The following is a 12,487-nucleotide window of genomic DNA, read 5'->3' on the forward strand; positions in this document are numbered from 1 at the left end:
TCTTCCCAGCTCCGTGTTCAGTGACATCGTTTGGGCAGCCTAAAACAACTTTGCCTTTACACCGAGGAAATTGGCAAACACTTTACGTCAGAATTTGTTTTTGTTTTCTGAGAACCAGTTTATCAACACACTACCAGCTTCCTGTGACAAAGGAGCTGGCAGAAAATCACAGTGCCTCTTCAGACCAAAGCAAATCACATGACCATGGATGACAATGGGGCAGGGACACCATTTACAGGAGCCCCTGTGAGTCATGTGGCAAAAATGGGGGAGAGGGGACAAAAGGTCGTGAACAATACTATAATCTACCCCGCTCGCTGAATCATTGTAACTGACCAAACCCCAAAGTGGGACATGGGGAATAACAAAGCTTCTGCCTCTGTATCCCCCGAGCCTCTGCCAAATGGCAGGGTGGTGAATGGGATTACATTGGGCACGTATTAAAGGTGCCCACCAGAATTCCTGGTTTAAAGTAAATGGCCAATATATAATAACTATTAGAATTTCTTGCTTTTACTTTTTAATTATCTAATGTCAGTATATAGTAAGACTCAAAAGTCAGTATTTCTTCAAAAAAAAAATTGTTATTCCCCTAGATGGGGTGTGTGTGAGGGGGAGGACTTCCTTCGGATCACATTGCCTGCATTGTGGCTTTGCCCCTGGGTTTTGTGTTGGCCTAGGTCCCTGAGAAGGAGGTGGATGGGTCTGCAGTCCTGAGCAGCGTGCATGTGACAAAGCTTCCCTGGGGAGGCAGCAAGGGGTGCTGTACCTTCAGATCCCAGGCAGCCAGGAAGCTTCCTTTCATTTGCCCCAATTTGTCTCCATCCAGTAGTCCTAATAAATTGGGGCAGGAAGGCGGGGGGTGAGATGACACATGAGTGATGTTCATGGCAGGGAAAGGAAGACCCGGTCGGTCTTCTGTGTGTGCTTGCTTAGCAGCTGGGCTGGGCTGGGTGGATGTTCAGGCAAGAACGGAGTTGGTCAGGATGCGTGGAATTTCCTTACCCGCCAGCTGAGCCTAAATAACAGGCTTTGAGACACCTCCCTGTGCCCTCCCAGGCTGAGCCCCCGCACTCCTGCAATGTTCTGTCCTTTGGGAGGCCAGGGGAGCCAGTCCTGGCAGAGACTGGAGAGGAAGTCAGGAGAGGAGGGAAGCGGGGAGGCAGAGTTCTTTGTTTCTCTCCTCAAGCTCCAGACAACTGGCATCCTTTGGGGAGATCTTGGTTATTCAGAGCAGCTCTGAGCGCTTGACCAGAAATTTGTCAGTGCCTCTTTGGCTACATCATTTTCCCACTCTCATTCACTTTCTGATCATGCCACTTTCTCAGCAAATTTGAAAACAAATACCCAAGAAATCAGAATGTCATTGCCAAGGCATTATAAACAGCTTCTAATGGTGTGTTCCCGTAACGAAAACATACACTAAATATTTGCATCTTGATTGTGCGGGTATACATTTACAGGGCTGCTCTGTGGTCCTGAATACAGAACAGCTCTGTTAGCACGGAGCAGGAATCTAATTGCTTCTGGGAAACAAAATCCATCAATCATAAAGTTCTTTTTTATCAGGTGGAATTTATAAATATGATCAAAAGACTATCCTGTAAAAACAACACACACATAATTCCTTACAATAAGAGCATTTTCCAATGTTTTTCATTGTCTCCTGCTCAATTTCTGCAAGTTAGCAAAGCTTCAGAGAGAGGTTTCTACATCTTTGTCTTATAATTCAGTTGTTTCCCAAATTCCAGAACACTCATTTGCCAGGTAGAAGGCATCCTTAGGCACTTAACACAGACACAAAGAAAGGAAATCTGCAAATAGATTTTGCAGTTCATTTATTGCTTTGCCAGATAAAATCCTGAGAATGGATGAGGGCAGCATTCTTTGTCAACTACAGAATAATTTTGCAGCAGCACTTGGTCAACAATTCTTTAGGGGGAAGGGGAGGTCTGACCTACCTTATACAGACCATTAATTGCAAAGCTGGAATACAAGGAACCAGGCAGCTCCAGTTCTGCATAGCTGAATGAATTTGGCTTCTGTACTCCAACCTCCAAATGTTACTAAGGTGAAGGTCACAGTCAAAACGGGGAGGAAACTGGGGTGGCCCAGCCAGCTTCTGCTCATTCAGAAAAAGAAGGGCTATGAGTTAGTTCAAAAAAACAGTGAAAAACGTCTCCTTCGGAATATGTCTCTCATTTTGTTGCTTGGTCTTCCCAGTGAGACCCTCTTTTCTCCCTTCGTCCCTGGGGCTCTTGGAAAAACTTCTTGAGGAGAAAACTTTACCCCCAATGATAGTGCAGTTGGGGCCTAGCAATAAAGAACTGAGTAGCCCTTTCCGCAAGGGTAGTTTCATTTTATGCTTTTTCTTATTCTGGTATGTTTGTTGGTCTCGCCTCCCAGCGTCTGGGTACATAAATCAAAGCACACGTGAGAAAGTACATTTTTCTACAGGAATCTCCCCTTCAAATGTCCCCAGGCAGTCAGCAGGCACCTGTGAGCAGGAGGGAAGAAGGTAAATAAGAACTGATAACAGTCCATGTTTATTAAGCATGCACCATGCACCTGCGTGGCTGTAGGGACTGTAGATCATGCAATGCCCACAACATCCAAAAGTAACAGTATTCTCCTCGTTTTATGGATGAGGTAAAACGATGGGTAAACATCTGAACAGCCAGTACCTGGCAGCATTTATGAATGCAGAACAGTTCCCTTAACCACTACCCTTAACTAGCAGGAATGTTCACCTTAGTGAATACACTAAACCCTCACAATAATCCTACTGCGAAGTGCCATTATTATTATTACTCCCATTTTGCCCATTGGAATAATTCAGCCACAAGTTAACTTTCTCAGGGTCACTCTTAGGAAGGGACAGGGCCAGAATGTAAACCCTTCCAAAGCCTTTCTTTGTTCTTTCTACACATTGCTTCCAGCACAAAGCACTTGGCATGCATGTTCTCAAAGAGATTTAGCGCCCAATTTGTATTTATTAAGGCAAATATAAGTGAAAAACAGACACGGGACCTAGAGATAGAATTTTAAGAGTCTGTCTCTTCACCGGGGAAAAGGTGGATGGGGCGTTGTGTTGACCAGGAGGGGAGCAGGCTTTCCTTTTCAGAGAGGACATATGGGAAAGGGCGTTTGTCTCTGTAGTTTACAGGAGGGCTGGAAGGACCTGCCCGGGCTGCCCAGTGATGGAATTTTGTAGCAGGTGCAATGGTGATGGTTGCAAGGGATGGGAAACTCCAGCGCACGGACTTAACCTGGAGTGAGTTTTAACAAGAAGCCTCCTGGTAGGAGACCTCGAGCGTTGGCTCAGCTGTTCACAGATGCCATTGGAGCTTGGGCTCTTTCTCTTTCTGCCCCTGCTCCCTTATCAGGCTGGCCCTCTCCTCTTGAGAATCACAAGAAATCTGTCATAAAGTCAGGAACAAAAGGGAAGAAGAATGCACCTGTGACACTGGCACCTGTTTGCAGAAACGCAGAGGCTTCTTCAGACTCTACCTGCCCCCATGGTTTCCTCTTAGGTCTCATCCATCAGCAGTGTGTCCCCAGCAGACAGGGAGGCTGGGAGAGCCAGTGCTTCCCCGGACACGCGCCCCCAGCAGAACTGCTCCCCCACATGGACGGGGTGGGGTGGGATCTCACGGACAGCACGCTGTGGTTTAGGAGGCCAGGGTGGAGAAGAGTTGGCAGCGGGGCTGTACTTGGAGAAGGAGGAAGTTAATGAGGAAAATGTCCTTGTGCCCTTTGAGGTTATCTTTCCATTTAAGTGGCCTCAGGTGCCGAAACCCGTGTGACTTAGTTGATAGAGTGTCTGCCTGCAGACTGAAAGGTCCCAGGTTGATTCTGTCAAGGGCATGTATCTTGGTTGCAGGCACAGTGTAGGAGGCAGCTGATCGGTGTTTCTCTCTCATCGATGTTTCTAGCTCTCTCTCTATCTTTATCCCTCTCCCTTCCTCTCTGTAAAAAATCAATAAAATACATATCTTTTTAAAATAATTGAATAAAATAAATGGCCTCAGAGCATTACACTGAGATCCTTCCTTTCTTCCCTCATCCTGTTCTTGACTCTTCACTCCTTCTGCCCGAACCCCACGCCCATAGGCCTTTGGGCTAAATAATGTTGATCAATATCAGATCATCTGACTCTGCTTTTTTTTTTTCAATTCTTGCAAATAATAGGCATTGAATAATTTATTTCTGAATTAATACTTAATGAGATGAGAACATTTCAGGCAAATATCAGCGGGCCAGGGCCTTGGACTGCATGGCCAGAAGGTCTCACTTCACTAGAAGAGAAGCTCCTCAGAGCCTGTGGAAGGCATCCGGAGGCCCTTGATATCAGAATCCACATGGACCACTGTCGGCTAAGTGGCCTGACTCAGACAAGAGCAATCTGAGGGGGCCGAGGACTCTTGGGTCTCGGGTCAACACAGCTCTGTTTGACCTTGTTGTTACTTCATGTGATTTTAGCTCCATGTCTTCCTTCTTTGTCTTGCAGAGCCAGCTGTCCCAGGCGCTGAACGGGCTGTCGGACCGGGCCAAGGAAGCCAAGGAGTTCCTGGTGCAGCTCCGCAACATGGTCCAGCAGATCCAGGTACCTGAGGCGGCAGCACCCGAGACGGAGAGCAGACCCCGTAGGATAAGATGAAACTATGTGATGGGGGAGATTGTTTCTTCTCTTTTACTTCTTTGTGTTGTGGGGAAAATCCTATTTCTTTTCTTCTGCTCTGTCTCTTCCATTACATACAAATACACATACAGACCGGCTTCTGACATATTCCTTCTTGAGGCGTTACATTTGCCAGTAGCCAGAAAGAACCCGGTTTTCCAAGTAGTTCCTATCCTCCCTCCACACAGAGGTCCTAATTCTCCGCGGCTGTGTATTTAGAAAGAGGTCTACTTCTTTATGAATTTAAAGTCATTGTTGTTGAGTTTGTTAAACTCTATAGGTTCCCTAAGCACCTTGCAATGATTATATCTTCTCTAACGGTAACAACCAAATCGCACTTGCTCTTATTTTCTTCCTTTTTCCCTTCCTTTTCTTCCTCTTGGCTTCTTTTCTGCCCCATAGGATGCTTCTCCTCTACTTAGATACGTGAATGTTTTTCAACCACAGTCTCCTGGTGACTATAATTTCAGATTGCTTTATCTGGACACAGTGATCCACAGATCAGCCAGCATCTGGAAGCTGGTGAATTCTTCCCTAGAGCTAAAGGGGAGATGCCATAAATTGCATGCCATGCTAAATAACGACTTTCTTCACTGTTTACCATTCTTGTGTCTTGAAATTTACCTCAGAGAAGTAACCTGAGCTCTGCCCTCGATTAAATTGTCTTTCTGAACTAATAATTAACCCATGTCAAGGCAGAAATGGCTTTTTAAATGTAAGTCAGCCTTCTTTCTGAATCATATCACACTAATTTCTTTGCCTATTTTTGGCATAGATGCCCATGTTAAAACTTCTGATTCCTTAACAACCTAACAGTTGTACACGTCCTTCTGTTCCCCAAGCGATAGAGCCTCTTCTTTGCTTTTGCTGCCATAAACTATGCAGCCCCAGGCTTGCCTCCGACCCTCACCTCTTCATCAGACAAAGCTTTCCTTCTGGTCCAATCAGAGCCCATCATAGAAAGCTCCCCGCTCCCTCCCAATATTGCCCTGCATGGGTCAGAGAACGCTCTTCAATGATGCTTTCCAGGGGACTCCTCTGAGAACTCAAGGCAAGTGCCACGAAAACCAAAACTTAACATTGCTTATAATTTAGTGAAAGCATCGCTTAAAATGAATGTGTAATGAATTTAAAAAATGTAGATCCAAGATTCAATGTAAGCATCGTGGAGAAGCTTCCATTCATTTAGAATGTAGTTACCTTCCCCCACAAGCTGTTGGTTCCTGTCTGACGTTAGCAGCCTACCCATTTATGTTCACTTTGCCTTCCTTAATGAAAGGAGCCCTTTTGCCCATGATCATTCTTACAAACTTCCGGTGTTGTCTGATTATTGCGTACTATTGATGACCGGTGCCATTCTCTTTCTTATTTTTTCCCCCAAATTCAGTGACTCTTTCATCTCTCCTGCCTTAACAATCCCCACTCCCTCAGGTAGCCAGCCTATCTGAATGTCACCTTCCACCAAACACAGCTGAACATATGCCAGCCGTCAAAAGGATTCATGTGCAACTCTACAAACAAAGCTTGATTTTATTTAATATAATTCAGACTTTGGAGATGACTCCCTTTTGCTAAAAATAAGTTGATTAAGTGATATTCATCCTTTTTTAAATATAAATTTAGGGCAAAACACCGTTTTTTTTTGTTTTTGTTTTTGAGATGGCGAATGTTCATTGTGGACAGAGCTCCTCTTCCTTCCCTTCAGTGGGGATCTCTATCCCACAGTGGACGGGCAAGCTCAGGGGAGCTGAGAGCTGGAGAACAGTGCAGCTAGTGCCAGGTTCCCTGCAGGTCTTCCCTGGCAGCCCAAGGCACCCAGGCAGCAGCATATGGCTGAGAGGTGTGCTCTCTCACACAGGAGAACAGCGTGGAGTTCGAGGCCTGCCTGGTGGCCCAGTGTGATGCCCTTATTGATGCCCTCAACAGGAGGAAAGCCCAGCTGCTTGCACGCGTCAACAAGGAGCACGAACACAAGCTGAAGGTGAGTGCTGGGCCGTGGGGGGACCAGAAAGCCAGGGAGCTGGGCTCCTTGGGCTGTGACAGACAGGCTAGGTGGGAGGGGGAAGCAGGATGCTCACAGCCTTGGGAGGGCAGGGAGTGGCCTGGCTGGCAAAGAGTGGGCATAGCCCTTTATTCACCACTCACTTCTTCATTTTACTCAGCAGGATTTGTTGAGTGACTCCTCTGGGTCAGAAGTTGCTTTGGGTACAGGCCTAATAAAATAAATAAAGATCCCTGCCCCCATTCTAGAGGTGAGAAGCCATGGCTCCACGATATTAGGAACTGGTCCAAGGACCCAGGATTTCAGTGCTGGTAACCTGGCTTCGGAGCTGAGAATCTGCCCTGCCTCTGGCTGGTAGAAATACAATGCACAGAGAAGATTTGTCCCCAACCCCACCCTCTCATCAGTCCCCCAGCACCTACTGCACACCTGCTAGGAGCTGAGTGCTGGGCGGCAGGAGTGGGGGGAGAAGGTGGCTCAGGATGAGATGCGCCTTTCCAGAGCCTACATTTCAGAGGATGAGATAAATCATACCCACAGAAGACTTCAACACAGGTAGAGAGTGAGCTTTCCGAGGGGTGGGGGCCAGTGCCATGGAGGAGGGTAAAATTACTTGCAGTTGAAAGGATCACAGAGGGAATCATGGGAGAGCTGGCCCTGGAGTTGCCCAAACTTTGGGAGGTGTGGCAGCTTATGTTCTTGCCTGTGGGATTCGGCAGAGCTTGGCGAGAGGAAGATGGTGGTCAGCACACTGCACCCTGGCCTTGCTCTATCCAGGTAGTCATGGGGACGGATGCACGCGTTCGGTTTCTGTTGCTGCTCTGACATTATTAACAGATCGCCACTCTAGCCCTTCATTTTCACATGCTTCAGAAATCCAGATCTCTTTATATCTTTTGAATCAACCCCATAGCATGAGCTAACATAAAAACACAGTTATCTTCAGGAAATGAGCTGTACAGCTGGGGTTTTCCCTAAATAATGGGCCAATGGTTTTAGTATCTAGCCATAACATTGTAATGTTTTCTCAATGGAAATGCCTTTTCTGAAATATTGTAGACACTTTCCTGGCATTATAAGACAGAACAGTTTGTAATCAATTATATGGATGGTGATTATCTTGGCAACTTCAAGTTTCCTATTGGGGACTATGTAAGGGCAGGAATCTGGGTGGAAGAGGAAATCAGAGATTAAGAAAGCGTCATTTATTTATATCAAATGGTGTCATGAAGCTCCCCAGTCTCCCCCCCTCCCCCCCTTAGTGCTGCCTCTGCAGATGGTACTGGATGGAAATGCATTATAAGCTGTGCTGTGGGTGCAGATGGGGACCACACAGGAGCAGTTTTAACGCATCACTGGGACTCTGCCCCATAGGGTGCACTAAAGCTCCTGGAGGCTGCTGAGCAGAGGGGCCTGCCCTCAGTTCACTCTGCCCAGGGCGGAGTTCCCTGCCCCAAATCCCAAAGGGCTACGGAAACCAGAGACAGGTGGCTGGGTGTCCCCCTCGTCAGCAAAGCTGTTCTGTCTTCTGTCTCGAGTGATTTGTTTCTCTGCTGTTTCAGCTGATTGTATCTGTCACTGCTTCTAAAAACAGCCAGCAATGCCAACACCGTGACTACCGATGCCAGCCTCCCTGTCTCTCTCTCTGTTTTTGTCCTCCTGCCTTTTCCCTTTCTTGACGCTTCTGTTGCTACTGGCATTTGTGAGAAAAGACTGGCCTTTTAGGGACATCCCTTGCCAAGCACAGTTCTTTCTATCTTTGTTGGCTAACCCATCCCTCACAGTCTGGCAGGGATCATCTTTTGGTCTTCCGCTTCCTTTGGTCGAGTTCTCTGGGAAAGCTTTTTGCTGACAAAGAGGAGAGTTGTGTGTGTGTGTGTGTGTGTGTGTGTGTGTGTGTGTGTTCTGGCAACTTTCTCTTCCTGAGCAATCCAAAAGGCTCGGGGTGCTGGAAAGTGAGTGTGTACAAAGACAGCCTTTACAGTCTGCTCAGGCCCTCTCTGAGAGCACTGACGGCTGGAGCTCATTGAGCAGTTTTGTTCAGAGGCAAGATGGAGCTGAGTGGTGAAGAGCTCAGTCTCCATGTCAGAGAGAATGGGATTTGAGGACACCCTTTATCATTTACTGGGTCTCTAACTGTGAGCAAGTGTTAAGCCTCCATTTCTCCTTCCCTTCCAAGTACTAACCAGGCCCGACCCTGCTTAGCTTCCGAGATCAGCCAAGATCGGGCGCGTTCAGGGTGGTATGGCCGTAGACAAGCCTCCAGTTCTCTTTCCTGTGTGTGAGATAAGTAGTCATCACTTCATCTGACATTGGAAAACATTGTACCCAAAAATATTCACTGTTATTATTGATGTTATGAAGAAGAAAGAATGACTGGAAATCTGGTTTCACTCAGCACACTGAAGAAAGATTCCTATAGGCTTACTCTTCATAAACCATATATATATATATATATAAGCCTAAGCGACTGTTATGACCTGTTGACTGAATAACTGGTCAACTGACACGCACTGACCACCAGGGTGCAGACACTCAACGCAGGAGCCCCCTGGTGGTCAGTGCACTCCCACAGACAACTTTCTGCGGCTGGCCCCAATTAGCCCCCATTGTAGGCCAGACTAAAGAACCTCACCCATGCTCAAGTCCCTGCACTGGGCTTCTCGTATTTTATAATGTATAATTAGCCTACACATGGGTATCACTGTCTCTGAACCTCAGACATTTAGTGGGCTGAATTTATAATTGATCATCCTACAAAATAGTTCACAAAGTTGGGTGAGCTGTTTTTAAAGCTTTTTTAAAAGAGGCTTTGAGACATATGCAGATGTGGCCATATTTTAGGAAAACTTTGAAATGTAAATTACAGTTGATACTATTTTGTGGTTTGAAAAAAGCACTGGGAGCCAAATATCTGTTTTCAATATGTGGTGAACTAAAGCAAATGTCAGGAAGCTACTGGAGAGAAGAAAAGCTTTTGAGCTTTCAAGAAACATTACCAGGTCATATTTGGGACTCCTGGGTAATATCCTCATGGCGAATGGATAGGCTGGACCCCAGGTTCCCTGTCCTGTCTGCATGTTTGTTAACATCCTTCCCAGGTCTGCCCTCACTGAGCAAGGCCTTGAGTATTGTCCTCTCTGTGCGATCCTCACAAGGAATTTGTGACAACTTACAGTAAAACGTCTCATTAATGAGACCTATGCTTTTCTCAGGAACTTTACAAATGCTATTTTTCATTTGCTAAACCCAAGGACATATCTGATGATTATTATTGTTATTTATGTATCGATAATATTCAGAATTTGAAATAATTATCTTAAGTGTATTCTATCTCCAGTATTTTTAATGAATTCATATGTTGAATAGTGTGTGATAGGTGTTTTAGTTACCTTTCAACCCCAAGATCCTCTAGAAAAATAAAGTTATAGTTATTCAAAAATATTCTGGAAAAGTATAATCTTTAATTTCCATATGTGATTGGTAAACTAACATACCAACTAAATTACTCAGTGAGAATGCCAAGGGATATTGATAAATCTTACTGTTTTATGGAGCTTTTCATATTTATAAAGGGTCTCCATATCCCAATTGTAATTATCTATAGAATGCTTAATTTTGTTTTGTTTTTGTTTTGTTTTTGTTTTGTTTTTTAAATATATTTTATTGATTTTTTACAGAGAGGAAGGGAGAGAGATAGAGAGCTAGAAACGTCAATGAGAGAGAAACATCGACCAGCTGCCTCTTGCACACCCCCTACTGGGAATGTGCCCGAAACCAATGTACATGCCTTTGACCAGAATCAAACCTGGGACCTTTCAGTCTGCAGACCGACGCTCTACCGTTGAGCCAAACCGGTTTTGGCAGAATGCTTAATTTTGAATCCTACTACATTGTTGGATTTTATTAGAATCATTATTATTATTACATCATTATCTTTGTTATTATTTACTATGTACTTTGTTATTATTTACTATGTATGATCCCATTATGTTTGTTAAAAACTAATTATATGGCCATATCACTGAGTACAAATTTACACTAATTATATTATTGGCTTGTCAAACTGCTTATCTAAGCTATTTTACCATTGATTCATAATAGGCAAGAGAGAGAGAGATTGGGGAGGGAAGGAAGAAGGGAAGAAAGAAGAAAGAGGAAAAAAGAGGGAAGAAGGAATATCTGCTCAAGTTCACAAAGAATCTTAAAATAATTATATAGCGTTTGACTGGCTACAGCCATTGCTAGAAAGAAAACACAACAAATTTAAGTCAATAATTAGCTCAATCCCAATAAAACTACTACTGGCTAGAAGTTCAGTTAATCTATTACAATGAAGACATTTGGAAAAATTAGGTAACACGGTAACAACTTTTAACCTTCAGCAGCTCTCATCAGAACTCATTAGGGGCCCAACTCTAAGAATTAAGCCACAATTATTATTGATTGTAAGCTTGTTATTTATGGGCAATTCCTTTCGGTTTCATTTGGCAAATTCTGTGGTCCTCTGCCACCCACCATGTAGGAGCAAAAATCACAGAAGGTCTGTCTGGTGGCATGGGAGATAACATTGAACTCTAGGAAAATACCAGGAGGAGTCTTTATTGTATTGGATGAATCTAATGGCCAAGGTGCGTCACCTGTAACTCACACATGAGTCAGTTCCAAGCATTAATAGGTTATCTTGCTTTAAGACAGTGTTTCCCAACCTTCTCTCATGATGAGAATCACCTGGTGGAGTTGTTAAAACACAGATTCCTGAATCCCAACTAAGAGGTGCTAAACTAGAATTTTTGGGAACATATAGGTAAAATTGCATACCTAACTATTCTCATCATGAGAGAAGGTTGGGAAACACTGCTTTAAGACATGATGGAACTCATAGAAACTCCCCCACTGACCAAAATGACCTGTGAAGAATAAATTTAAGCATGCATCTTTAAAGTATTTGTACTTCAAATAGAAAAAAAAAAGATTACCTCATAATTACGGGAATTTGTTTAAAACTGTGATGGGATAGTATATATTATATTTTAAAAGAATTTCTTGAACTAGGAGAAATAAAATGTTAATATTTACTTAGACTAAAAATTCATTAGTGACATTCCTCCAGATGCTATGATGAGCACACTATGAGAAAAAAGTAATTATTAAACAGAAAAAATAAAGAGAGGTGAGATGATTTGATTTTTTCCCTATCTCCTTTTCAATTGTTTTAGAAAGTATATCTAATAACCTTTAAAGTAATTTATGACAAATGGAAAGACATTAAATAATTGTTATTTAAACTCCTTTTAGTTATTATCTATAAAACCTGGAGTGCTGGCTGTTTTTGAGGCTTTTGCAAGGTAGAATGAATATCCGCATGTGAGTGAGTGCGATTCCTAGGAAAGCCTTGTTCAACTCCAAGCTTCAGAAACGACCTCAGGATTTGGGCCACTGAGCAGAGGACACACAGGATGACCATCTCTGAAGAAAGAAACTTTTCTGGGGCTGTCCTCTGTTTGACACCGGGCAGAGACAACTTCCCAGAGGCAGAAGCTGCCTTTCTAGGTTAAAGCTGACGCACAGCTTGGCAAATAGGACAACAGCCTTTAAAACTGCTTTCCAAAAGGAGCAGATTCTAAATGGGTTATTCTTAAAACTCAATTCCGCAGCCATCTCTCTCCGGCTTCCTGGTCATCAGTTCATGGTCTTTTGGCAAGTCCCACCTCCACCCCCACCTGAAGAGTCAGGCTGAGAAAGGAACTGGGTTCAGATGGTGATGTCTGCTGTTTAGAAGGACCAGCCGTGGTGGGAGAAGG

General features: G+C 44.2%; 1 protein-coding gene across 16 annotated transcripts in view; it reads left to right on the top strand.

Annotated features, from left to right (window-relative positions):
- Positions 1–12,487, top strand: part of TRIM9 (tripartite motif containing 9) — a 91,001-nt gene that overhangs the window by 42,362 nt on the left and 36,152 nt on the right. For all 16 annotated transcript variants that reach the window (XM_036437095.2, XM_036437102.2, XM_036437109.2 and 13 more), the window contains exons 2-3: positions 4,511–4,606; positions 6,540–6,662. In XM_036437095.2, coding sequence (XP_036292988.1) covers positions 4,511–4,606; positions 6,540–6,662 — 219 coding nt within the window. The remainder of the gene's footprint in view (positions 1–4,510; positions 4,607–6,539; positions 6,663–12,487) is intronic.

Source organism: Pipistrellus kuhlii, unplaced genomic scaffold (genome assembly GCF_014108245.1).
Source record: "Pipistrellus kuhlii isolate mPipKuh1 unplaced genomic scaffold, mPipKuh1.p scaffold_m20_p_1, whole genome shotgun sequence".
Classification (NCBI taxonomy): Eukaryota; Metazoa; Chordata; class Mammalia; order Chiroptera; family Vespertilionidae; genus Pipistrellus; species Pipistrellus kuhlii.